Here is a 27966-nt window from a genome sequence, read left to right as displayed (position 1 = left end):
TCCCAAAGAGCTCCTTTAATTATCAAGCGAATTACGTCTAAATGTACAGTGGTATTCATTCAGTGTGAATTTTTTGCAGTCATGGACAATCCAAATACGAACCGTGGAACGCACTTCCGAAGATACTGCTGCCGTCATCTGGCGGAGGCTGTGGAAAACAGACGGTCGTGCGCAATTGAGATGTCGGGAGTGAATGTACGTATTCCACTGCGATATGTTGCCCTCTCCTCGCTCGCATGCTTGCCTTGTCGCCATGCCGCAAGAGGGCTGAAAACAACTGCTAGCAATGCTGCGCGAGATACAAAATTGTCAGATGGTCAAATTGTCAGGTGTTGAGATGAATGACGCGCTAGCGTTACTCCGGTGTCGAGGGGGCGTTTTTGTGTGGAGCTGCTGCCTTTACCATTTGTGCTTTCGAGGTACTGAAGTTCAGGGACGTGAGATAGTCTAGGTGCAATGGTTTTAATCACCGCGTCACAGGAAACTAAGATGGCATCTACGTTTGCGTGGCTTAAGATATGGGCTTGAAGAGTTTCGGCTACGGGGTGTTGGTCAGTGCTAGAGAAAAAGCAGCAATGTGAAAGTTAATAAGTGTTTGTCGTGGTGCCTTAATGAACGTTTGAGTTCTTTATAACGATGAGAATATATATATATATATATATATATATATATATATATATATATATATATATATATATATATATATATATATATATATATATATAGTATTTGGCAGTGGGAGACACGCATCCACGCTCCCGACACCGCAACTGCACTGCGCATCTACGTGTGTTTTCCACGGCCGCTGCCAAGTGACTTGCGTTCCGCGTTTCGTATTTGAATTGTCCATGACTGTACACGCAATTCCCAGTTTATTCGTCCGTAACGCTCTCCGAAACTTGTCGTCTGTAGCTCAGGGCTGCTTGTGAGAAAGATGTTTACTCGTACTTACGGATTCCCAACCTAAAAACCGCTCCAAGGTCCCATCGAGCCCTTCTGTAGCGGCATTATAACCTCGCAGTTCTATGGTTGCGATCAGAAGGAGCAGCGACAACCGCTGCGCTAGCGGCTATTCACAGAGAGAAAAGCAACCGGACCTTATGGTTAAGATGCTCGTCCTATCTGCCAGCTGACGAGCGCAAACATGGAATCGCGAATACCCACTTATTGTCTTGCGCATAACCATTTTCCCGCTTTTCAGCCAACCACATTTCTAGCTCCTTACGCTTAGCGTTTGCAGCAGCAAATAACCGTCTCAGAGGCAGGCATAGGTGCTCAAAAAACATGTAGAGCCCTTCCACTAGAAGATGGAAGAACAGCAAAGCTGTATTGGTGCATAACCGTGTCATGTTACGTGTGATTACTTACTATATTGATCGAATAAAGACACATGCATGCAGCCTCCTTAGAAATATTTCTTAATTTGTTTTTATATAATATCTTTCGGAAATAAAGCAAACGTTAAAGACGTTTTCTGTAACCACACCCCTTCTTTAGATGCCCGTCTATTGACAGCAGACGGGAATTGCGTAACGTTTCACAACTAATTTCGACAAGAAGATAAAACTCTGCGTAATTTTAGAGTCCTTTTAGCGGCTAATTGTCCCATTATTTGTTTAAAGATCGTTTCGATAAAACAAGAGTTGCAGCCGTTTTCTGTAACCATACTCCCTCCATAGACGGCCATGCACTGGCGGCACACGAGAATTCCGCAACGTTTACATCTTCACTGTGAACAAACTAATTATGACACGTAAACTAAACTCAAGATACCTGTAATAAGTTGAGAGCTACAGAAAACTTTACACTGCCTCTGGAGCGGGCGTGTACGATTTTCATCAACGCGACCCGCAATATATGCACGCACGTTTGGTCAGAAACGAAAGCGCCAGACGGCTTCGATGGAAAAGAACTATAACAACTCCCTCAAAGGGCTTTTCAAGGGTTGCGCAGAGCATACTGAAAGAATCACGTTAACAGTAGTCGCTGCAGCGAGAGGTGTAATTATTTTTTTAAAGTGTGGGTGCGGTGTCACCAGCATTAGATTATTTCCGCGATCTTCCCCAGTACCAGTGCTCGGTATGAGCCCGCACAGGAAGCGCCGGTGTTCGCATTGGAAGGAAAGGTCGTTCTCAAACCAACAAATGGCATCCCTACCACAGCACGCTTAACAACACGTCCCGCTGCCAAAACATTTCTGGCGGCAAGCGGCCGTAACGCAATGTGTTTCATAGCAGCTGGATTAGAGCTAATGTTACAACTATTGCAGGCAACCATTCTCCCCAATACTTCCACTTTCACAGATGCAAAGTCACCAAATATGCGAGGAAACGTTATTCCTAAATACGCGGCCTATAGTGCCGGTTCTGAGCGGGTGTTTTCCTTCGCCTTGCTTTCTCAGCTTTTTTTTTTTTTTTTTTCGGGCTTCTTGCTTCGTGCGCTTCGGTTTTAGGAAGTTTCGCAGTGTGGGCACGGCGGTTTTCAAGGGTTCAAAGTGAATCCCACTACCTCTACGCATCGCCACGGGGTGAGCGCGAGACAAGATTAATGGGCATCTCGTGCGTCGCAGTTGCACTCTTATGCTATGTTCACACTACGGTCGTAACGTGCGTAACAGCTCGTTCGGCGTATCGAACGCAACGGCTATAAAAAGCGTTACCGCAGTTATGCCGATACCTTTGTTCACATTTACAGCTACGTACATTACGATTTTTACGATAGGCCAATCATATTTGTCGCTGTAGAATCGACGTCACTAGCGGTCCAATATGGCTCCCATCAACACGCGAGCGCTTGCCGAGTTGGAAGAAATTCACGCTCAAAATGAGCTTATAGTCGTGTATTCAATCGCCCGAAGACGGCGAAGGCGACAGAGAAGAGTTTGGGTGCGCCAAGTATTCCTCGACAGGGCCGTGGATGGCGACTTTCACAACCTTCTCGTCAAGCTCCGACTTGGAGACGCTGCGATGTTTCATAATTTCATGCGCATGTCGCCCCAGCAGTTCGACTTCCTTGAGAACTTAGTGAGACCACTCATCGAGGTTCGGAGCACACATCTCCGTTCTGCCATTTCGTCGGCGGAGCGTCTTGCAATAACACTCAGGTAAGCACATTGATGCGTGAAAGCAGCAAAAGTCCATACAGATACGTATTCAATATGGGGGGCTGCCAAATAAATGAAAAACTATCTGAATGCTTGGTTTAATTTGATAATGAGACAGGTTAAATATAATTAAATTCGTATTACATTATGAGCAGATATTGTATTTTTCAGTTTTAAGCATTGTGTTGCACACTATTCCTAGTCGTTCGCTGCAATTTGGCCTACGCGTCTCCTATATCCGGTGGCCAATAGAGCACTGTTTTGCTTAATGGCTTGGCCGTAATTACTCGTAGTGGGGTTAGCTTTTTTGCCAACTTCATACATACCTCCGCTTTTTTTTTAGGTTCCTGGCCACTGGTAACAGCTACCAGTCTCTCTCGTACAGCTTCCGCGTCGGCAAATCGACGATTTCGCAGCTTGTTCCGAAGGTGTGCCAAGCGATATGGACCGTTCTTCAGCCTAGATTTCTAAAACCACTACATGAGCAAAGCATAGAGGCTATTGCGGAACAGTTTTGGTGCAAGTGGAACTTCCCTAACTGCGCCGGAGCGATTGATGGAAAACACATTCATTTAGATGCACCACCAAACTCTGGAACATTATATTTCAATTATAAGCAAGGCTTCAGCATTAACCTGATGGCATCCTGTGATGCAAGCTACAAGTTTACATCAGTCTATATAGGATGCTACGGACGTGAAAGCGATGGTGGTGTGTTCGCGGCGTCGCAGCTGGGAATATTTGTGGATAATGGCCACAAGAATTTGCCCGCTCCTTGCGCACTCCCAAACGGAGGCCCAGTGCTCCCTTACGTGTTTGTGGCCGATGACGCCTTTCCTCTCAAGACAAATTTGATGAAGCCGTACCCTGGCACGCAAGCGGCCAACAGTGAAAAACGGATCTACAACTACAGGCTCTCAAGAGCTCGCAGGTGCGTCGAGAATGCTTTTGGCGTTATGTGTGCACGCTGGAGGGTGTTGAGGAACCGGATGAGCCTTCTACCAGACAATGCCGTCCTCGTGGTAGCTGCCTGCTGTTGCCTACACAATTTCCTAATGCAGGAGGGAAGACAGGTTGGTGGCTACTGTCCTCCGCAGTTCGCCGACACCACTGGAAGCTCAGGAGAGCTCATTTCAGGTGACTGGAGGAACTCCACCCCACCACTTCCCCAAGCGTACCGACAAGGTTCTAATACCTACTCAAGGAGGGCAGCAGACGTTCGCGACAGCTTTGCCAGCTACTTCCATGGGCCTGGCGCAGTGCCATGGCAGTTTACCTAAAGGAAGAAGTCTTGGCTACATGTACTGTTTACTTTTCAACTGTTTATTACACATGACAATTTATTTTGATGCGTTCGAGAAGCCGCTTATGATTACACTCAGAAAAAAATCACCAGCAGAAAGAAGCGTGGATATGGTTGCTATGTAGAAAAGAGCACAGCTGAGCTCCACCATAAACAAATATAACAATCTCCCCCAAAAATGCACTGTCAATAAAATACTGTTTACAGCACTTCGTGTGTCTTTTTCAAACACCTTCACTGTCCTTTCCCGGCTCACACGTTGGGAAAGCAGCTTCCAGTAACAACTTGTGAATTGTGATCTTTGTCATTTCTTTCTTGCGGTCTTCTAGCCTAGCTAGGAGCGGCTTCATGCTGAGCAAAAAAAGTTCATCTTGATCAGTGTTCGAATATTTTAGTTCATTCAGCCGCTTCCTATTTTCTGTTAGGGTAGCAACCACTAGCTCATCAATGTCGACTTGGTTTCTCTTCTTTGAGGAAGTTTTCCTGGTGCCTGTAGGTGGGGTGGGCCTTGCAGTGGCACACGCGCTTGGATCTGCCTCACTTCCTGGAGGTCCTTGATGGTCGTCTTCAACAACGTCATTGTCAGACAATGAGCTTGGCTCAGCTACTTGGTCGCCGACTTCTAAGACGTATGCAGCTTGGCCAAGTGGATTGTCGCGAGTTCGATCGGTATCTTCGCTGCTGTCCATATACATTGACTGAAGAAGTGCCTCTGCCGACGTGCTTGAGTTACTGCTTGGGGTAAACGTATTTGGAGGTCGTACTTCCGGTGGCAAATGACGGGGTCCTCCTTCCATACTGGACACAGTACTGCATCAAACAAAAAAAAAAAGAGAACAACATATGTGACCGCGCGTCAAGTATTCAATCAAAAGGGAAAAATACCATGCACTCTGTACTACTTTATTGGATGCGAATGATTTCAAAATTATTCAAACGTAAACATTGGGTTCAATTAAAAATAATATTGAAATGCACGCAGTGACGTTTCGTATTTAAACTGCCGGTGTCGAACTGTATGTCAGGATGCTGAAAATATCTTTTTCACTTCATCGCGTACAACTAGTGCACAGGAATAGCATGAATTTAAACTGAAGACTATTCCAGAGAGAAGTGGTGAGAGGAAAAACGAGAGAGGAATCGGGGCAGGCATATCTACAGCCCTGCTTAGCAAGCGCTCAGCGCACCAACTGGCAATGAGCAACTCAAAACGCCAACGCCAGATAGCTTGCCTTCTGCTCTGGATGGCGTCGTTGAGGAACATGAGGTTGTCGAAGAGGGCCCATTTCTTCTTTACGGCGTCGGAGCCGCTTCCGGATTTCACGTACGCCTTCCGAAGCCGGAGAAACTTCTGTCGGAGGCTGTGCCATCGATGTTCAATATCAGGCACTGCACGAGTGAAAAGAGAAAAGAAATACACGGTACTCTGAAATAATTGCTATACATGGAACTCTGTAGCTATCAAACCTACAGGCGTGACGTAGAAAAACAATTCAGATCGTTAGCTCGAATACTTTTCTCGAATACATTTAACCACGAAAGCATGATTTAACCAACTGGTAAAATTTCAATCCACTATTTCTGTGACAACTTTGAAACTGATATCATGTTATTTACGGCTCATTAGGCTCCTTACCTAGCCCATCACTGTGTTTGGTGCAGTGTTCTGCTTTCACGGAATGCTCCAAATTCACATGCACCGATCAGACACCCACGTTGGTCATAAATACCCTTCCTAGCTATTTCACTTAGACAGTATCACAATGTTTACAAAACTTTGTATGGTGTAAAACTGGATATCATAAAAAAGCGCCTAGGAAGTGAGCACGCGAACGAGCGAATTGACGCACACGGCACGGAGATAGCCATAGACCGCGGCAGCACAGACACTGCCGAACGACGTTGTCACCGAGAAAAACTGCTCGTTTTGATATACTTCAACAGTACTGCTAACGCCACTGTCGAGCACACAAATGGTAAATTGAATCGCACTTACCGCTTTGTCCGAGTACTCTGGACACCTGCTCCCATGCATCTCGCTGAAGTTGTTTATCCCGGTACGTCTTCAAACGCTGGTCGTACAGCAACGGTCGCCGGCGCACTTCTTCTATTAATAAATCGTCGCTAGCAAGCGAATCCATTGCGCACACTTTTCACTTCCCAGAAATGTCCAACGACTAAACCACACCAAATGAAGACAGTACGGCAGGCAGCGCGGAACAACTTTTTACGCACGTTGCGAGCAAACAAAGCCAACCCAATCGTCACCGCGGAATGGCGAAATAGCACTTCCCGCGCCGGCAGCTCCCGCCATCGCCTCCGCGATGCTGCTGCAGCCGGGAGGACGGAAGTCCCGTCAGGTCTCGTGACCGGTTGTTGAAAACCGAAAGCTGATCGGTCATTGGCTGTGTCGTAACGGTCGTAGTATCGCAGTCGTAAAAGTTGCCAAGCCTTTAACACTCTCACCCACGATTTATGCGTTCGTTGCGAACGTTGGTACCTTTACGTTCACAGTCTGAACTAGACGCATACGCTTGTTGTGCTTCCGCTTACGCGTGTTATGAAAAATCGGCGCCTTACGACCGTAGTGTGAACATAGCTTTAGGCAAAAAGGACTAAAAGTTCGTCCTTTCGGGGACTAACGGTCTCTGCCACAATCATTAGTCCCTTTGCGGACTAACTGCGAGGGGACGAACGGTTAGTCCCCCATCCGGATGGTCCGTTCCGATACTCCCCAAGGACGAACTGCGTAGAGGCAGAAAAAAGAAAAAAACTCCAGCAGGGATCGAACCCCTGACGCCCGGAATCACACACAAGGAACCCGACGCGCTATCCGCTAGACCACGCCGCCAGGTGGTTCGTGCTTTTTTTTTTTTTTTTTTTTGTTTCGTGCTGCAGATAATATTTAAGTGTACAGCGTGTAGTTCTGTGCATAACGCAACAGATCCATTGCAACTGGTGCCCGAATTTCTATCTGTGCAAGCGAACGTGACCGCGTTTTGCGCCTTGCGCTTAGCGCTTCGCTAGGTTTAGGGACTATTTCTCAGTTCGATTCGAAGTAGAGCCTCACAACCATAGTTTTTTCGTAAATAACAATCAACTCGTCGTCGCCTAGTTGAGATAGGTAGCTGGGCGATCGGACGACTCATTTGTTTCCGCACAACTTAGCGCAAGCTAAGTGCTTTTTTAGTGTTCGATACATATGTTAAGTGCTCTATGCAACGTATGTGAAAGGTATCGTCTGTGTGAGTGTCAGAATAATGAAACATGCCATATTTTCCTGCATCGGCGAAAGCGAATTCGGTGTTGCTTAGCCTGAATTCTTCAAATTCGCGTCGCTAGACGATTGCGACTGTGAAATGCAAGCGGGTTTTACAGCAGTTGCAGCATTGTCATGGCTTTGGTGCCCAAGGCAATTATGTACCGAGTGTAAACGATAACTTCGAGACGCTTACCTGTAGCGAGCATTTTCGTTTTGCAGTTGTCATCAGCGACATGCGTTTTTTCTAGTCTGTTAAACATATACATATTCATTACGCTCAGGAATCCACTTTTGCTATTGTCACTAATTTTTGAGTTACTGTTAAGGCGCTTGAAAGCTTTCATTGGTCGTTATTATCTCGCACGAATCGCATGCAACACAGCGTATCAACATAAGCTAGCCGAGAAGCGTATGACAATCGCGCTTCGCCGCTCCTTGCCATTACCCGCCGCTCTACTAACCCTAGGCGATAACTAACATCAATATTTTCTCCCGTGGCACCATCTAAAGCACCCAGTGACTGCAATGCCTTGTGTTTTCGAAATATAAAACTGTTAGCAGACATATGCGCGAAAGGGCAACGACGACGCCATTAGGGGATTAACGACGCAGCAAAGAGACTAACTGCATGCGTTTCGTCTTGCCGTTACTCCTTATAGGTCGGCGGGGACGAACAGTTAGTCCGCATTTATGCACACGGCACGTACTGTGCCGCAGATACTCCCCTTGAAGATGAACGGTCGCCCGCGAAGACTAACGCCTGTATTTTAGTCCCTATTTTAGTCCTTTTTGCCTAAGAGTGTGGGAACGCCGAGCAGAACGAAGCGGTCAGCAGGCGGTGGCTGTCGCAAATAAAACGCGGTTCTACAGCGAAGGCGTATACCGCTATCCACTGGCGTCCGTAAGGCGGACCAAAGGGGCTGCACCCCAAGCCCCGGAAAAATTTCTTCAGCCTGTGAGGCAGAAGACAAGGCTATTGCTTCTACCTGTGACCAAATAATGTCAACTGATACTCCTTTTTCTATCGAACGCGATGCTCCAATCTCACACGGCTTCGACCCCATGCTGTCAACACGACTCGCGAACAATGAAGAAGTCAGCCTTTGTAGCTCTCAACCTAGTGCAGATACGTTGGGGGTAAAATCACGCTGAAATTGGCTACTAAGACTACTCTATCATTATGCCGAGTTTTATTTAGTTGTCGCAGTTAGTAAGTTCGCCATGGAGTAAACTAGGAATTCCCGTCTGCTGTCATTACACGGGATACTACTGGAGGAACAAGGTTAACAAAACAGCTGTAACTTATGTTTTATCGGAAGTATCCCGAAACAAATTATGTTACTTTGGACTGCTAAACCGACCACATAACCGCGGGAAGTTTTTATCTCAGCGCGTATCATGGTTTACAATCAGTCGCAGTTTTAATACGAATAACATGAAGCCGTGGCTCCTAAGCCATTCCAGCAGCATCCCACAGCCACCGTGAAACGGGCAGACCCATGTTAGTCTGCTGCGATAAAACCGCGGACGTGAGTGATTTTGAATGGCAGCGAGGCTGTGGGTCCGTAGGACGGGAGACCGCCTAGCAGCGTGGGGTGCAGTATCCAACACCTGGTGCCCACAATGTGACCAAGTGGAAGCACGCAAACAGGAAATGCGTAACTGCCAGGTTGCGAAGACATTGTGCCTCATTTTAGTCCGGATGTTCAGTGTGAAACAGAGCGCGAGAAAGCGCGACGCGTTGGCCACCTTTCTGTTGTGCATGGGTGCTTCGGTGTCATGGCGGAAGCACGGCTCAGCGGGCCATGTACCCAATTGGAAAGTAAGCATGAATGCGCCTAGTTGAGCATACTGAAGCGAAGCTCGGCACCATGGCTGAGGAGGCCTTCCTCCGAAGCTGTTCGACCCACTTCATCAGGGTACACATTGTAATGGGGCTGTGGAAAAAGGGACGACGACGACGACGACGACGACGATGATGATGATGATGATGATGATGATGATGATGGGCACGAGGGATGCGAGGCGTCATCTTTTTCAACAAATGTCCCACTAGCCTGTAATAGTGTCCCATTAGCATCATGTCACGTTAGCGGCGAGTCGTTTGCGAGGGGGTTGTTGTGTTCCTGCTTATTTCGCAGCCCACTTTGAGTGTTAGATGTTAAAAAGCGAATGCCGTGTTTTGCATCCTGATTGCAGATGCATATATGGTTTTGTTTACGAACTATAGCGGTTTTTTTTTTTTAATGAAGAGTTGTGTTGCTTGCGACACTATAATACCCCCCTCCCCCGGTGACACGATGCCAGAAAAGAGAAGACTAATAAACCTGCTGCAAGACGCGCATTCCCAGTAAAACAATCCCGTGGGTCAGCGCCACCGCAATTCACTCGATTGAGATATACGCGCAGCCAGTAATGAAATTTCGGCGAATTACGATGTCAAGCATACCACTTCGCGGCAATAGTTTGGACTGAGCTGTGGCACCACGGAATGCCAGCAGGGCGTTCTGTATTGCGCAGATCACCTTCCCGAGTTGAGTACTACGCATTCGCCGAATATGATTTGTTGGCTGCATGAATCGAGTGCATTGTGCGAGTAAAACTTCGGGTGCATTGCGGTGAAGGTGAACCATAGAATCTTCCTGATAGTGTTGCATGGAGAAACATCACGCTCGGCGACGGCCATCTCTAGCTGCTCCTGTAGACATCCGTAACGAATGCCATGAATAAGTACGCTCATGTCATTCCTGATGGACGTACAAAATGCGAAGGCTTTGAGTTAACAAAGAAACGAATAACATTTGACTATTTTAGAAACCTTTTAGGTAGCATTGAAGAAGTTGAGAAGTGTAAGAAATAGTAATAATTATACGAACCTCGAATGTGCAATTTGCACACCCCAGGTATGTACAGATTAATATGCACAACAACATGTTGTTCACTCAATACCCCGATATGAGAGAAAACAGCGTAGTTTCAATAAGGTACAAAGCGTGTTTCGCTTGGAACTTCACGAAGGGTACGCGCCGCCGCAGAAAGGAAGTTCTTCACTGATCATCATTCTTCGACGCCGAAAATAGAAGCTCTGCTCTTTCGTGGCTCCGAGTAAGCGTGTATAGGACAAATGAGCATTACGTTCTTTCTCTACCCATTTCCATTTAGTAGTCACTATACTTCGCTTTCTTTTTTCAATAAAGGGAACCCAGTAGGATCGTTTTTAAAGGCAACATTTCGGAAACTGCAAACTTAAACTCAAGTACTAACACTGTGAAAATACTTTGTACAACGCTCAAGAATTTTCGATGAATTCAACGACAAACGTTGAGTAAAGCTGTAGACTGGGCTATTTGGTAATTCATAGTAAATGTAGCGCAGCAGAAACACACGGGACGGAAAGAATACACACGGACGAGCGCTCACTTCCAACTGATTCTTTTTTCACATGACGGCAAATATATATGCTTAGCCTTAGCAGGAACAAGAAAAAGAGGAAAAACAAAACAACAAAAACAAAAATACTGACAAAGAAAGAGCGTGTACACCCAACATGCGCCAAGCATTTTGACAATCACAGTGGCCTGTCGCGTATGGCATCACATTGCAGGAAATGTAGTTCACGGTCAGATAACGCAACCGACGGTTTGCTAACACAGTCGTTCCTTTCACTCGCCATCTGAGCTGCCTCACTGATTAATCGCACTTGCTTGTCCTTAATTAACTTGACTACTGTGGTGCCAGGGAACATCGCAATGCAGCCCCTACACGTGCTGACATGCTGTGCCAAAAAACCTTCCTTGCCATTACGAACATTATTGGCATGCTCGCGTAGACGCTCATTGAGGCATCTGCCCGTCTGTCCCACGTAGCTCGCGCCGCACGACTAAGGAATTCTATATACTACATTTTGAACACATTCTACGAACTGTGTTCTGTGGTCGACAGTGCATTGGACCCCACGTCGCCTTACGGGACAGGTACTGCTAGCCAGCTGGGACAAGTTATCAGGAGCGCTGAAAACGACCAACGGCGCGTAATGACGTGATACGTCATCCCAGGCTGCACGCTGCATGTTCCATGCCACGCTGGATGCAAGTATAGATGCGTCTTTCCTGGAGAATGGTATAGCTATTGCCGATCCATTATGCTTATGCGCAACGGATGCAGCAATGTCCGCCTTCACATTGCCAGTTATCCCACAATGGGCTGGAATCCACTGAAGGGCAATGTGATGGTGCGCTTGGAGAGGTTGGAGATGTAAAGCGTGTATGTCACACACAAGCTGGTCTTTTGGAAAAGATGCTAGACATTGAAGGGCAGCCCTTGAGTCTGTGAAGATGGCCCACTCTCGAGCGGGTTGCTTGACGATATGAGCGAAAGCCACCCTCAGAGCTGCAAGTTCGGTAGCCGTAGTTGACGTTCTGTGGCTGAGCATGACACTGATGGTAGTACGGGATGACGGTATCCACACCCCGATAGTGGATGATGTTGACGACACCGACCCATCAGTGTACACATGAGTGTGGTCTCTGTATATCCGCGACATGTAGTCCAGGGCGAGGAACTTTAGTGCGGGAGCCGGAATATACTCCTTCCTCGTGATACCGGGCACAGTAGTCGTGATTGGTATGGGCAGGAACATCCAGGGCGGGTGCTCAGGAGGAGAAGGCTCTTGATACACCTTCGGCAGAAATTCACGCACTTCTTTGGCCCAGCTTGTCGCTAGAGGATGGCCCCGCTGTCTTGCCACAATCCGCAGACGCGCACGAAGCAACTCCTGCGTGCTTAGAGCGAGTGGTGAGAGCTGCCTGCATTCTGTCAGCGTTCCGATGGTAGAGGTTGTCTTTGGAACGCCAATGCAGACCCGCAGGACTTGTGCTTGCATGCTCTCTAGCGCTTTGACAGACGGGCAGATGCCTCAATGAGCGTCTACGCGAGCATGCCAATAATGTTCGTAATGGCAAGGAAGGTTTTTTGGCACAGCATGTCAGCACGTGTAGGCGTTGCATTGCGCAGTTCTCTGGCACCACAGTAGTCGAGATAATTAAGGACAAGCAAGTACTATTAATCAGTGAGGCAGCTCAGATGGCGAGTGAAAGGAACGACTGTGTTAGCAAACCGTAGGTTGCGTTATCTGACCGTGAACTACATTTCCTACAATGTGATGCCATACGCGACAGGCCACTGTGAATGTCAAAATGTTTGGTGCGTGTTGGGTGTACAGGCTCTTTCTTTGTCAGTATTTTTGTTTTTGTTGTTTTGTTTTTTCTCTTTTTATTGTTCCTGCTAAGGCTAAGCATATATGCTTGCCGTCATGTGAATAAAGAATCAGTTGAAAGCGAGCGCTCGTCCGTGTGTTTTCTTTCCGTCCCGTGTGTTTCTGCTGCGCTACATTTGATCACTACATATGTTGATGCCGATATAATGCGCATAATGGCTTCCATCCATCCACAACCTCGCATAGCCACCATTTAAACGTGTTCTCCCAGACAAACAAACCTCTCACCTTGTCTACCAACTCTGCCAAAATGCACTGCAGGACACTCGGGCACTTTTGAGTAACTCTACGTGAGAATATTGTCGCGTCCAGTAATTCCGCATGTAAACAAATTTCCTATTTTTTTCATGCTCGAATGGTTCCAGTGGTAACGCTTAGAATAGTGGGCCTCAATGCAATACCACGGCTTCTGAAAAATAACTATCAATCAAGCGAAGAAAATTATGTTGCCACAAAGGTAAGAATTACTCAAACGGTGCTCTTTCCTTTCTCCGTGCACTGTAACTGGCTGTTTATACAGTTCCCATAAACTGTGCAGCCATGTGCTGTCATCTTTACAACGTGGGATTTCCTTTCACGATGCATCAGAGGAACGGCTGACGCCAAAGTGCACCAGAACAGCTGGTCGAAAACTGCACGTATCTGCATACCGCGAACATCATGTGCTTGATCTAGAGTCATCCCATGTAGCCATGTTATCATACTGCGGCAGAATATCTTAAAGCCACCAAGTTGGTATTCAGATGTATTGCTGAAAAATGTTAATAGAAAGCCTACTTTCTCGTTTTTGGGTAAATAAAGGTATACCGAGCTACACTGAAAGAAGCTCTACTTATGCTGCTCGTGTATACACAAGCTGCATAAGCTGGGTTCTTCAAGAAGGCGTGACAGAGGAGGCTTTGCCCCGCAGCTCGTAATATACATATGTTCATACAGGCCCAGTGTATCTTCACCGGTGCATCGCGGAAGGTGACAGGACGTGGCACTGAAAACACCGCATCTGCTCACGCGCCGGCCGCGACGTTTAGCCGTCTTAATTGAGAACAAGCAGACACGTGTGGCTACATAATTCGCGCAGGACTGCTGTGATAAGTTGCTGCGAATGGACGGGTCGGCTTGTCACAGTTTGTCAAGCACTGTCCATCGAGTGGCAGCAGCGGAAAAGAAGACGCCAGACGCACCCAAGGCCAACCGCTTAGTTATGCCGGGCTACGTATGCGCATAATAAAACTCCATCCCCGGCCGCCGCGATGCATTCCACAGCGGCAGGGATGAGTGCGACCTGTGAGATATTTCGTTGCGGCCTGTCAACTGCGCATTATTCCCGGCCGCTCTCGGCCGCCTTCGGCGATGCTCCGCAACGCAGCCACGGGCCCCTTCTCCCGCGCTTCTTCTGCGTCCGCCCAGCGCCAGCCTCGCTTCGGGACGGACGAACGCGCCCTGCTGCATCGCTGCTTTTAAGCTCCTCTCTCGGCTGTCTTCGTTCCAGACTGCAGCTGTTCTCTCTCGGTTGATTCGCGCAAAAAGTGAAGCAAACGACGTCAAGTGAAAACGGCACATCGCGGAGCACGTGGAGCGCTGACGGTTCATGCACGTGGTGGCAATGCGCGCAGGAATGCTTGCAAGAGAGCGTTGCACATGGGTGACTGCCAAGGCGGCCATCTAGCAACGATACGCTATACCAGCCTGCACACACCAAATAGCGTTTCTTGAGGACATACTGCGAAAACAATCCTTGTCACTCCGTCGGGCCATTATTAGTACGTCTGTCTGTGCTTTTATACTGTGCTCGAGTTCACGCCATCTCACAAAAGGCCGCTTCTTATATAATTTAACCATGTGTGGCTTCTTGACCAATTTTTGTCGAGGACAGGCGGAATGACATAGCTATAATGCTGATTTCTCGGGCTACTTAAAAACGAAAATTTTGCTCTGTCTGTCTGTCTGTCTGTCTGTCTGTCTGTCTGTCTGTCTGTCTGTCTGTCTGTCTGTCTGTCTGTCTGTCTGTCTGTCTGTCTGTCTGTCTGTCTGTCTGTCTGTCTGTCTGTCTGTCTGTCTGTCTGTCTGTCTGTCTGTCTGTCTGTCTGTCTGTCTGTCTGTCTGTCTGTCTGTCTGTCTGTCTGTCTGTCTGTCTGTCTGTCTGTCTGTCTGTCTGTCTGTCTGTCTGTCTGTCTGTCTGTCTGTCTGTCTGTCTGTCTGTCTGTCTGTCTGTCTGTCTGTCTGTCTGTCTGTCTGTCTGTCTGTCTGTCTGTCTGTCTGTCTGTCTGTCTGTCTGTCTGTCTGTCTGTCTGTCTGTCTGTCTGTCTGTCTGTCTGTCTGTCTGTCTGTCTGTCTGTCTGTCTGTCTGTCTGTCTGTCTGTCTGTCTGTCTGTCTGTCTGTCTGTCTGTCTGTCTGTCTGTCTGTCTGTCTGTCTGTCTGTCTGTCTGTCTGTCTGTCTGTCTGTCTGTCTGTCTGTCTGTCTGTCTGTCTGTCTGCTCTATTCCCCCTTACGGCCAAAAGTTACAAAAATTATTGAACGCGAGGTTTATATACGCACAACTTTTCCAAACCACTACATCTGCAAACGCACTTCATCATCAGCGGCGAAATTGAATTGACTGTCGCAAACCTCCGCCGTGTTTATCGTGTGAGGAGCGAAACTGAAGGGAAAAAGAGCGTCAGGTTGGCGGGGGAGAGAAGAACGGCATTTAGGTGGCAGCGACGGCACAGGACTTATCGTCTTTGGACGACATTTGCAGCAAAATGAGCAGATACGCGGCCAGTTTTTTTTTTTTTTTAAAGCCGATGAACACCATCACCATCGTCATTATCGCCATCTTCATCATCTTACGACTCAGTTTATTCTTGTTCAAAAAGTATGATGACCATTTTTAGCTTCTAAAACAATCCCTTGCCAGGACGGGTGTCATTTTACAGGCAGCGTGTGCATGCATGGACCAGCGCGCGCCATAGCCACCAGTGGATGTTTATTCATCGTTCTGTTCAACTACCCGATAGCGCAATGGTTGCGTCGCTTCGGCAACTAAAATACGCAGGGTGAGCTCCCGTCAACTCGAGTTTTTATATTGGAGCAAAACTTGGTAAACTCCAGCCTCGAGCAAAGCTTGGTCAACCTAGAGTAGCCGTATACGTTCTGGTGGCTCTAGGTTAGTAAACTTGTGCACAACACCTGGCGCAACAACTACCACGTAGCCAAAAAGCATCCGTAAGTATGTTCATAACCACGATGTCAAGATCTATTTAAGGTAAAGAAAACCTTGTGAGCATCTGACTCAAAACTAATATTCGCAGTCAAGATAGAAATTGTTCTAGTAATTGAAGCGTACCCGTTGTATTTGGTATACACCCGCTTAATTCACGAAGGCAGCAGCCTCAACCGCTCATTTCAGCTCGCCGTCCCGAACTGCATTGCGAAATGTCCCTGGAGGTTATCACGCGCTCGTCATGTGGTGATGTTACGTTGGCGCCACTTTTAATTATCTAACAACCACCGTATCTACGGCGAGAAACTTTGTAATAGAGAGGCACCGCTAGCGAGGCGCAGAAACCTGTCTGCTCGGAAAGTTGCTTATCCAACTGGGAGAAACGTAACCAAAGATTGCCGCCTACTCATAAATGCGCTTCGTAGTCGACCGTTTTCCAGCTATACAAATGGAAGCATTGGAGTGGGGCGATGAGGGAGAAAGTAGTAACTTTTTTTTTAATAATACAGCTATTCAAAAATATAAAAAAATGTGTTAGTAAACCTGAAGAATTTCACAAAGTGCACATGTAAATTCCTGTAGGCACAGCACGCAAAAAAAAAATTGGCCGCGTATCTGCTCCTTTCGTTGCAAATGCCGTCAAAAGACGATAGTCTTCATCGGCTTTTGCGAAGTAAATGCCTCCCTTCGCTTTCCCCCTCACCTCTCATGTTGTTCCTCTTGCGTCGCGCTCCTCCCAAGGTAAAGACGCCAAAGGTTTGCTTAAATCATTTTAAATTTCCCGCGTTCCACTGCTCCAAACCGGGTGTCTCGATGCGAACGCTGCCGTACGGCGAAGACGCGCGTTAATCGAGGCGCCCTACTTCAACGTTTATAGAACCGCGTTTCCCTACTCCACGTGCGTTGCAAGCAGAACGTGAAACCTATCTAGTGGAACCTTGCGTAACTGTTGCCGGTTGATTTCTTAAAATGGCGCCAGAAGCTGTAGTGGCGCGGGCGACAGCAGGCGACGGCGGAGTGAATTATTTTTCTGCAGTTGATGAAGTATTTAATTTTGCAAAAGTCAAGCATGTTTGATTTTTTTATAAAAGAACACTGCAAATATCACTTCTGTATTGATTCGTTGTCTCATATTTGCGTAATGTCTTGTTCTTCTTCAACAACGTTGACAAGTATGAACATTACACCGGACATAGACGAGTAGATTTAGCTTTGACTATATAAGACTATTGCGCAGGCATTGTTTTGCTTTGGCCGGGTGGCTGAATCGAGTCACAGACAGACAGACGGACAGACAGACATACAGACATACAGACAGACCAAAATTTCTGGGTTTAAGTAGCCCAAGAAAGACTATCGTCTTTAAAAAAAAAACGCTTCCTTTCCAGGTGAACGCCGATGTTCTCCGGACTTAAGCGCCGAGATCACTGAACAGTGAGGTTACCGGCGTGGCAGCCACGGAATAACAGACTCCGGCAACACGCGACGAAGTAAGCGGTGCCATACGTGTGGTATGTTCATGTACGGCCCGAAAAGCGATAACATCTGCGCGACGCTTATATTCTTATCGGAGAAACGAATGACGCTTCACACATGCAACCGTTTTTCGATGTTTACTGAGGATCGATAGAGGAAGCGAATACAATAATTAGCGAGTTTTAGCTGACCGTCTTTCACGGTCCGCTCCGCTCCGATAGCAAGCCGGAGCGCCATTGCGCATGCGTGGCGCGCTTGTCCGCGAACGGCATTGGCTCCGGTTTCGCTGAGCGTGCCGCCGATACCAGAGCCGACCGTCGAAAACGGTTAGCTAAAATTCTCTATTGACTGTAGGGTTTAACGCACCGACGCAACGCAGGCGATGAGGCGCGCCGTAGTGGAGGGCTCCGGATTAATTTTGACCACCTGGGGATCTTTAGCGTGCGCCGAAATCTCGCACACATGGGAGTTTTCTCCTTTCGCCTCCATCAGAAAAGCCGCCAACGCGGCCGGGAATCGAACCCGCGTCCTCGTGCTCAGCAGCGCAACGCCTTAGCCACTGAGCCACCGCGGCGGGTGAAGCCAATACATAAGTGTTTTCCAGTAGGGACCTCTGAAAACATACCAGCATACCTTGTGGCTTGGCTTTCCTTCCGTTGACGTTGATATGTGGGGCCCATTGAAGTCACGGTGTTGTCGTTGGGAAGAAAGGAGTTCAATTGAGCCATTCATTGAATGGTACAGAGACAAGACCTGTATTCTTCTGTGGAACTTATGAACAGTGGGTAACGAGAGTGGATGGCTTTAAAAGTAGACAGAACAGACAGCGCGGCATTGTTGCCGAACGCCAAACTGAAGCGTAAAAGCTCCAGAGGACAAAAGAGCTCATTGGAAGGAACGTAAATATTTAGCTCAGCTGCAGAGACAACACGTTGTCTGACGTAAGCTCTCAGTCAGAGGTGCCCGACCCCAAGACGCCGACTTCAGCCTCACACTGGCCACAACTCTACCTCCTGAGGATCGGGGTTACACGCTGCTAGCTGCTAAGCGAGTGAGGTGGTGGGGGTTTTAACCTCAACCTCAGCCGAGAAGCTTAAAGTTAAGAGAATTTGAGGTTCGAGCTCAGGTTAAATTGAGGTAAAAAAATAACACGTTTAGGTTTGGAAACTATTCCGCCATCATGCTATTGCTATTTTGCATGGTTAAATCAAATAAGTTTTTAAAGCACATTACAAATCTGTGTCAGAAGGTTCGTATTATTAAGCGACGACATTCTTGGTTAACTATTTACTCAAAACTGTATCTGTTGTATCCGCGAACGTGACTTGCTTTAGACCAGTTAGCTGTCCTTTCGGGTTTCATTTGTCAAAAACGCCACCTAGTACCGCAATTCTGTAGCCCTTTTAGAACACTCAGCAAAGAATGCGAAAAACGTTTCCTCATATGTTTGTAGTGTCTGCTTATTGCCGTTTGCACGTAATGCAAAGTATGTGTGGCGTCAATATTACATTCTTGTAGTATCTTCGAAGCAACCTTCGAATCAGGATAACTAATTTGTGTGCCCTAAGGTTGCTGTATGATCAAGTTCGGGGTGGGACTGACGTGAGTTTGAGGTGATGTCATGGTGCTAAATGGTGCGAAATGGTGCTAGGTGTGCGAAACGGAACTCAACCTCTTGGTTGAGGCTATGATGGGGTGCAGGAAACTTATTGAGTTTGAGGGATCTGGTTTGAGTTGTTCCTCTCTCGGCACGATTCTAAGGTTTTGGTCTTCTCAAACTCTTTCTAGTGGCACGGTACCCACGCACTGGTGTAATGGTCGCGAGCAGTACATCAGAAAAGGAACCAGTGCGTTCTTTATGTTATGGGGCAACTTTATATCAGGGGCGTAGAACGAAAAAAAAATCAGAACTGGGATTTCACTTTCTGCGAAACAAACCGGGAAGCTAAAAACCTAAATTAATGACTTGGTTTACACTGTAAAACCGCGCGGTTTTTTGAACACGCTGAATGGGCTAGATGAATAGCCAATCAACTCTAGCAGCAAAAACAAATAAGCACTATTTCGATTCCGAAGCATCGAAACGCGTGAATATCGGAAGACACAGTGAACAGCGTTCCGTCATCCCGAAGCGTCCCGAAATGTTTTACCCCGCATCATCGAATCTTGCCAACTGCGGACAAGCTATCGTCAATTTCGCGCTGCAATAAACGTATGCGAAGCCAGCCGACGACAATTGCGAAATGAGCGTCCCGAGGTTTCCAGTACACAGCGGCGCCGGCGGCCGTGTTTGTCTTTCTGCGCGCGGGGGGGAGGGGGCAGCAGGGCTCGTTTGCGGCTTCTATCCGCTCGATCGGGGCGAGGCGCGGCGACGAAGATGCGTATCGTAAAGCAGGGCCCCCCCGCTTATCGCAACGCGAGCACGATTTATGGAGCGCCACCGTGGCATCGGTCAGGGCGCACTTACGCTATGGCGGACAGCGGGCGTCCGGGACCACACGGGCGCGCGTTGCCGGCGTGGCTGCGTTTTCCGTGAACGTCATGCATAGTGTACACGCTCGCGGGATCGGGCGTCGGGCACCCTCAAGCGAATGAACGGGGGAGGAGTCGCGCACAGAGGACGGAAGTCCCGGGAATCTCTGCCACCCCACCTGAGTAGGTGTGGCCTCAAAACGCCATCCAAAGCGGCTTCGTTTTTTTTTTGTTGTTGTTGTTGTTTTTTGCATTTTTTTGATGCGCCAACACTCGGTATTCCTCCGAGACCGGTGCGCCGCTTGCATACGTCACCAGGCGCCCGCTCCATTTGGCTGAGGCGACAAAATGGGGGAACGAGTTTACTTCCTCGGGGCGCACCGTACGCCTTGCGGCTCGTTAGCGTCCACACTGCGGCGGTTTGTCGAGGAAACCCCGTTTTAAACCTTTTCTTCTGCGATCGGGGGCTTGAACACTATGGTCGCTGCCGCTGAATACGGTGCTAGTAAGCTTGAAACACACTCGTCTGACCCGCCGCGGTGCTCAATGGCTAAGGCGTTGCGCTGCTGAGCACGAGGACGCGTGTTCGATTCTCGGCCGCAGCGGCCACTTTTCTGATGGAGGCGAAAAGCAAAAAATGCGCGTGTGCACGAGATTTCGGCGCACGTTAAAGATCCCCAGGTGGTCAAAATTAATCCGGAGCCCTCCACTACGGCGCGCCTCATCGCCTGAGTTGCGTCGGCGCGTTAAACCCTACAATCAATCGAAACACACTCGTTTGATCGTGCTCGAATAGGTTGTAGAACTATCTATTCAAGCCACACACACACACGCGCACAAGTGACTTCAAAGACGGAGATCGCGCCTGTTAGAGATGCCAGACCAAGAACATCACAGGAGGACGTAGCAGCGGTGAGAGAACTGCTCACTAATGCTACTCGAGTTAAAATCCGTCGGAGTTTGTATTATTCCGATCTATTAGCTTCCCAACGCTGGAATCATTACGGAAGCATTCTTCTACGAGGAAAAACTAAGCAGAGTGCAATGGCACACACTCCCCCGTTCAATCCCCTCCGCACTCTCGTCAAGACGCAGTGTCGCTTTTTTCACGAGAGTTGATTGCACAAAGTGGCCATATTACCACCCCTCCAAGAGGTCTACATTGCGCTCCTCGATGTATACAACCCCGTGCGCGTCTACTAAAATAGCGTCTCTAAACAGGGTCTCTAAAACAGCGGCGAAAGTGTGCGGTCCGCGAATGGCAGCATTGTGAGAGGAAGGAGCTGCATAGAATTGATGGCAGTCGCAATAGACATGACTTTGGGCGGAAAGCATCGAAAAATGTAACCACATCCGCGTTTTGCAGCCCCGTCGCTGCATTGAAGCCTCACACCGGTTCACAAAGAAACGGCGCAAAATGAAATAGACGTATTAAAAAAACTGCGGCAACAGAATACGGAGATATGAGCCCCTACGTAATCAAACAAGCAGTTCCCCGGCGCCCCTGCAGTGTCACGACCTCGGCGTTATCATTGATGCATTCGCATTCTTGGTCTCCGAAAAAGCATCAGTTGAAGGTGTTAGCATGCACCCCCTGCGCCTTAACAGTAACAGTGTGTATAGACTTGAGGCAGAAACCGTCAGTATGTCAGCCCAATGTTGCAGAAGGCGATCCTAATGCGGCTAAAATATACTGGGAAGAATATGTAACCTGGATACTCTGTCTAAAAACTTTCTGCGTCTGCCTTTACTACACAAAGCGTTGTTCATCACGCTGTCCCTGCGTGTACAACAAGGTACGAAATCTCATATGCGCAAAGCATTCGTTCAAGAAATTGACCTTCAATCGGTCGACGCCACGGGGGTCGCAACTTCCAGCACCCGAAGCCGTAATTGCAGCCGTTCATACAGGTTCAGACAACCCGAGCTGACGCTTGATAGGATTGCTCAGGGCTGCTGGTTGTTGTCAACTCTGAGATATGTCTCAATCTCTTTGATACGCTATAGCATGCCTCCGTTGCCGTCTTGTTATAAAACACCAAGCTTTCTATGATATTTAGAAAACCGCATCGTTGTTTCCCACAATGGCTGTGAAAATTAAAAAAAAAATGATGCGGATGTAGCCAGTCCGTACGCGAAACGCCAATAGGAAATCCTTATATTGCAAAAGAACAAGGTCCTTCGGAAGCCCTTGCTGCAAGGCCACAGTTTCAGAGAAATTATTCAGTTGCAGCCTGCTTCATTCATTAAAAAATATATTTGTAAGTAGTTTTTCTGAACCCAGTTGCCGCCGGCGCCTATAGACTAAAGAATAACAACAAACGTTAGAACGACCTAATGTCATTTTTGGAAACATCGTTGTCAACGATTTCTTAAATTGCCGTCTACCGCCGTCCCCACAGTTTACACTAGTTTAAAAAAAAAAGAAATTTCGCAAAACAAATGCAACAAATATTACACGCGCCCGCATTCCATGGAGTTATATTCTGATCATGTTCCATCCCTTCTCTCGTTGCATTTTGCTGGAAAAATTCCCGAAGCAAACCTTCCATGTGCCTTCAAACAAAGGTTATAGAATTTGTTTATTTTTCCCAGAAAACTGAAAGTAGTTTCATTTTTCATTTGTGTTATTTCTAACTTTTACGAACTAAAAAGAGTACGCAAGTCGTCTGCAAAAACGGCATGTTTTAATTCCCCTTCGTAGTGGCTCTATCGGCCGTACAAACCTGTGGAAGAGCACCTTTGTTTTGAACAGCTATTTGACGAAGCCGCCACGCACGAAAAGCAAATCGTACGCGGAATTAGCGCGGAATGCTGCGCGTTGTTCATGTATTGAAAAACACATGAGCTGCATGAGATCTCTCCGAAATATTAGAGTAGCTGACTTCTGTCTTTTCGTGGAAAGAGAGCAAGTCCACGTTCTCATTTGCGAGAGACCAAGTTTCTGGCCCGTATACGGGCCAGATACTTGGTCTTTTGTAGAGCGCCCATACAGGAATATAGACGCAGCGATAGCAGCCTTAAAGCGTACCAGCCGTTAAATATACGTGAAACTTAAAGCACACTCGCACGTTATAAACAACATTGCAAAAATAGGTTCCAGGATACTTACAGTGAGAAAAAAAAAATCAGAGGAAACCTGAGCGCTTCTATCAGTTGCGACTGGCGTGAGGAATAAGTCAATCGAGTGCATTGTGGCGAAGCTAAACCAAAGGATCGTTTTCGACTGTGATGCACAAAAAGGAGCTGCAAATTTAAACTTCGCTCTCTGTTCTTTCTTTAAATCACCAGGCCGCTTAACTACCGTTACATTGGTTCAAGGCTTCTGGATTGATAACTCTGGAAACGGTGTACGGAACAAGTGTTCTACAGCAAAAAGAGCATTGAGTGCGCGGGAGCTCGCGTGCTCCAATCGAAAGCCTCCTTACCAGTCTCATGCCCTGTAGGGCAAAGACCTTTCCTTGCGAGGAATTGATTTGATTGATTGCGGGGTTTAACGCGCCGACGCAACGCAGGCGATGAGGCGCGCCGTAGTGGAGGGCTCCGGATTAATTTTGACCACCTGGGGATCTTTATCGTGCGCCGAAATCTCGTACACACGGGCGTTTTTGCTTTTCGCCTCCATCAGAAAAGCGGCCGCCGCGGCCAGGAATCGAACCCGCGACCTCGTGCTCAGCAGCGCAACGCCTTAGCCACTGAGCCACCGCGGCGGGTCCTTGCGAGGAATGCCGGCGAGGTACTGGCTGATTGCAGCAAGGGCACCGTACCTGATTCACATTTGGAATTCACTGGCCACGGGGTCACGATTCGGCAGGAATCAGCATACGACACGTGGCAGCGTGTTCTCTGCCCAACAACCTATACATGGGTCCCAACACCTACTGACGCCTACGGCGTCCCTACAAAGGCAACTTTTTTTACATTGTTAATAAGTGGACGCTGAACAAAGGGTCGCACCTGTTGTTATTGCACTGGTACAGTGTCCCACGTTTCTGCATGTGCCGAGAAACCCTAGCTCGAACGTCCATTAGTCCAGCTCTCGTCTGTATTTTTTCTTCTTGAATGCTGGCGCACAATTCATATGCGTTCTACTCCAAAGTGTCACAACAGATGTCAGAGAGCGAGAATACGAGCCGCAATGCATGCTAGCTTTAATAATATATAGGTCGCCTTCACGCGTTCGCTCCGCATTTGACGCGGTGGTTTAAGATGGTGTTAGTGCATCACATACCTTGTGTTGCAGCTCCAATAAAAAGCTATTTCACCTTTTGAAATGGCCTAAACATTACTCCACAGGCAGCTTTCTGTGCCGTTAGAGCAGCCGCGACATTTATTTGTAGCTAGAAATTTTTTGTGGTCTTTTTGTTTTTTACACCTCGTACCCATATAAATATTACACACCAACATGGCCATGGTTGCATAGTCTGTAAAGCAAATACGCCCCATCTATTTCGGAACCTCATTCAACATTTCTTCCTATACTTCCGTTGAATCGATTCATAGCCGTGTTGCCCGGTTTATTGTGTGAAATCACTCCCGTACATCAAATGTATCTCCAATTAAAATGCATCTAAACTTTCTGGACCTTGCAGCAAGAAGAAAAATCGCTCGTTTGTGCCTTTTTCATAAAACGTACTTTACTCACTCTGACACTCAGCGTGACCTTTTCTAAGTCCCTTCATATGTTTCCTCGCGCATTGACCACAAATTTAAAGTTGAAGTGTCATCATGCCGCACAAATTTGTGTTTCAATTATTTCGGGCCGAAGACTGCGTCGAAATGAAACCACCTGCCCGCCTCAATCGCAAGCATTCTTCATCCCTCACGCCTCAAGACGGCTGTATCAAATATTGCTTAATTGTGTTGAACACGCCTCTCTGAAACGCCCTAGGGGACTTAAAAGTATTGTAATAAATAAATAAATAAATAAATAAATAAATAAATAAATAAATAAATAAATAAATAAATAAATAAATAAATAAATAAATAAATAAATAAATAAATAAATAAATAAATAAATAAATAAATAAATAAATAAATAAATAAATAAATAAATAAATAAATAAATAAATAAATAAATAAATAAATAAATAAATAAATAAATAAATAAATAAATAAATAAATAAATAAATAAATAAATAAATAAATAAATAAATAAATAAATACTGTTTGTACCGTACACCAGAGGTGATCTTTGACCTTACGCTTTCTAACTGCTGTTGTCAACGTTGCTGTTGTGGAGGAAATGTTTCTACGACAGACCGCGCGTGCAACACCGGCACAATTCACTCGCAACAATCACACCAGCAATAGCTGCTGCCGCCGTGGTGTTTTCGGCTCGTGATCAGTCGCGATGTGACAAAAATAAACCGCCCGCCGCTATTTCCTCCCAACTTGAAACCACAGTTTTAGCAGGCCATACATGACGCAAAGGATCAGGACGACTAGGCACCTTCGATATTCTTTAACCACCACAGTGCATTCCTAGCACAAAAGGCAACTCTCGCTTTTGGAGCTTGGGTCAGCTGGGTGTCCCCAGCAACTGCAGCTGCGGTTGTCAAGCGAGCTCCGCCATACTTAAATAGGTTGTCGCTTGAAACGTGACGTCAATGACGTTACGCAAATAGCCAGAGGTTGTTGGTAGGGGATGATTCTCCTTGACGTTGGAAATGCCGCTTTTTCTCCAATTAGGGCTTTAGTGATAGAGTTCTTTACGCGTATTTAAGGTTCTTACGCCATCTACGTGACCCACTCAAGGCTATCCTTGCACAGTAAAGATCTACATTAGCTGTGTGACTAGATTGGCTCATTTAGTGGCTGTAACAGGTTATCGGTGTTTTAATAGAACAAATTATCTAAGTATTGTGTAAAAATTGATGATATGTCGAATTGTAGACGGTCATCCAAACACACCAATGCCCCGTAATGATCAGCTGGGATTATTGGCAGATGATAATTTTTTGTCCAAAATATCGCGCCTTCTGTCACGTCTATAGGCCCCTATGAACTCACCATCGGATCGAGGCAGTCAGTTGAAATCATTTCGAACTTAACATTAACGACGTGCAAATAAACAAGCTATTACTGCAACCGCAATAACACCGGCAAACGGGCTTAAGACTTTCCTCTGATGCGCGGTATTTAGCCGCGGAGCCCTCTAGTAATCGTGAAATGTCGCAAGCAAGCATGTAAACATGAAAATAGGTCCACTAAAATTACCCATAGGCCGGCTTAACAGGAACGACAAAATTTAGTATAGGGTTCGCGAAAACGAATTTCCTGACCCGGGACCACTAATTAAGCGCCGCTAATTTCTGTCCATTTTGCGTACACTCCAATCTCTATGCAAAACTAACCAATTCCGGATTCAAAGCTGGGCTTCCTGATAGCGTCGATCGATTACTGCAGAGCGGACACTAGTCGTTGAATGCGCACCGCGAAGACGTTTGACAAGCTCGTTTCGAGTCGTTCATCGACGTGTGCGACTGGACGTGTGTCCACGAAAAAGTTGATGCTACGATGAAAACGATAGGGACACACACGTGCAGCGAGCAAACGCCGGGAGGAATGCCAGGACAGCGGGACGAAAGCGCTGCACGAGCTGAGCCTCGCGCGGCTTCCGTCCCGGCCGTCCGAGATTGCCGAGGCCGTTTCATCCGCGACCGGAGGCGCAGTGGGGCAAAAACGAAGCCACGTAGCGGCCGCCGCAGCTTTAATTGGTCGTCGTCTCGACGGGCCGGCGCGCAGCGGGCGCGGGCCAGTCATCCCATCGATCATCATTTGGTCGGCGGGCGCTGGCAACGAACGAGTGGCCGAGCGCTTACATAACCAGGGGGCCTCCGCGACTTGACGCCGCCAACGTGCACGGAGACGCGCCCCGAGATTGCTATTTACTTACGCATGTCTTCATTACGCCTGAAAGCACCCCGTTCGATGATTGCTGCGAGTGGTCGACTCGCTGGGCGCGCGTGTCCCCGCAGCGCAGCCGGAGCCCACAGAGCGCGCAATTGCGCGGCGGTGCACGCGCGGGCGCGCGCGCGCGTTCATTTGCACAGCGTTATTGTGATGATATATCGCCCCCTCTACAGATGTCAGGTCGGTTCTCACGCCGCGAGAGCGAGCATGCTTTCCTCCACTTGCGGACCTTGTCGTAATAAATCAAGCCTTCCTGTAGTCTGTTTATAAAGTCAGCAGGCGGCAGCAGCGCTGCGGCGCCGCCGCCAAGGAGGCCTTTAACGAGGAGACGATGACATCGCGCCCTCCGCTCGCTCCGCTGCCGAGGAGCGCACTGCAGCTCCGCTCGGACACTTCTGCCCGGCAGCGCGAGCGATGCGGGGCCATTACAAGCACTCGGATAGCGATACATTCGGGTGAGCAAATTGAGCGAGCACTTGCGTATCGCCCGTGTACCCGTGCTTCTCGGAATTCGTCGCTGGTTACGCGCGTGAGGGGAAGAAGAATTTGCCAGCCGAGTGCGAAAGCTTTTCTGAAGGGTCAGTTGAGCGCGCACCGCAAATTACCTGCATCAGAGACCGCGTCTTCCGGGTTTTCGGCTACGGGGTACCCACTCGATCCTTTAGCGCGGCTAGCCGAGGAAGCGGCGTTCGTACGAGGATCAAACAAGCGAGACAAACGTATCTCGCACATCCCGGCGCATCCCGAGAATACTCTTCATATGCTTACTCGCATATGATAACCCAGGTTGTTTCTTTCCTGCGCACGCCAAATATCAACGGGCGAGCAGAGGAGAGAGAAGGTATTACCTTACTCGTTAGAGAAAAAGTTAAACTTATTGCAATTTTATAGCTGTAGCTTGTTACAAACCAGTAATTCTATGGCAGGCCTTCGAGATTAAGTGCCACTTTTGCTTG

At 47.6% G+C, this 27966-nt stretch overlaps 2 protein-coding genes across 2 annotated transcripts in view; both read right to left on the bottom strand.

Annotated features, from left to right (window-relative positions):
• LOC144155678 (uncharacterized) overlaps positions 1 to 27966 on the bottom strand; it is a 237218-nt gene that overhangs the window by 113976 nt on the left and 95276 nt on the right. The window lies entirely within an intron of this gene.
• Positions 2844 to 6818, bottom strand: LOC144140066 (transcription factor Adf-1-like). The gene is made up of 3 exons (XM_077672269.1): positions 6403 to 6818; positions 5639 to 5795; positions 2844 to 2961 (listed from the first exon to the last, which is right to left on the bottom strand). Exons 1-3 carry the CDS (start codon positions 6545 to 6547, stop codon positions 2844 to 2846), a joined length of 420 nt encoding a protein of 139 aa, XP_077528395.1. The 5' UTR covers positions 6548 to 6818.

The sequence above is a fragment of the Haemaphysalis longicornis genome, unplaced genomic scaffold (genome assembly GCF_048455015.1).
Source record: "Haemaphysalis longicornis isolate Haplotype H1 unplaced genomic scaffold, Haemaphysalis longicornis Haplotype H1 scaffold_1, whole genome shotgun sequence".
In the NCBI taxonomy this organism is placed as follows: domain Eukaryota; kingdom Metazoa; phylum Arthropoda; class Arachnida; order Ixodida; family Ixodidae; genus Haemaphysalis; species Haemaphysalis longicornis.
This window is presented reverse-complemented; position numbering and strand designations above follow the sequence as displayed.

What these genes read in the sequence shown, in the direction of transcription:
- LOC144140066 (XM_077672269.1), bottom strand. Translation starts at nt 6,547, where the DNA reads ATGGATTCGCTTGCTAGCGACGATTTATTAATAGAAGAAGTGCGCCGG. An exon ending in CAGAGTACTCGGACAAAGCG is followed by an intron (nt 5,796 to 6,402) that starts GTAAGTGCGATT and finishes TCACTCGTGCAG; the next exon opens with TGCCTGATATTGAACATCGA. An exon ending in GACGCCATCCAGAGCAGAAG is followed by an intron (nt 2,962 to 5,638) that starts GCAAGCTATCTG and finishes GAAACATCGCAG; the next exon opens with CGTCTCCAAGTCGGAGCTTG.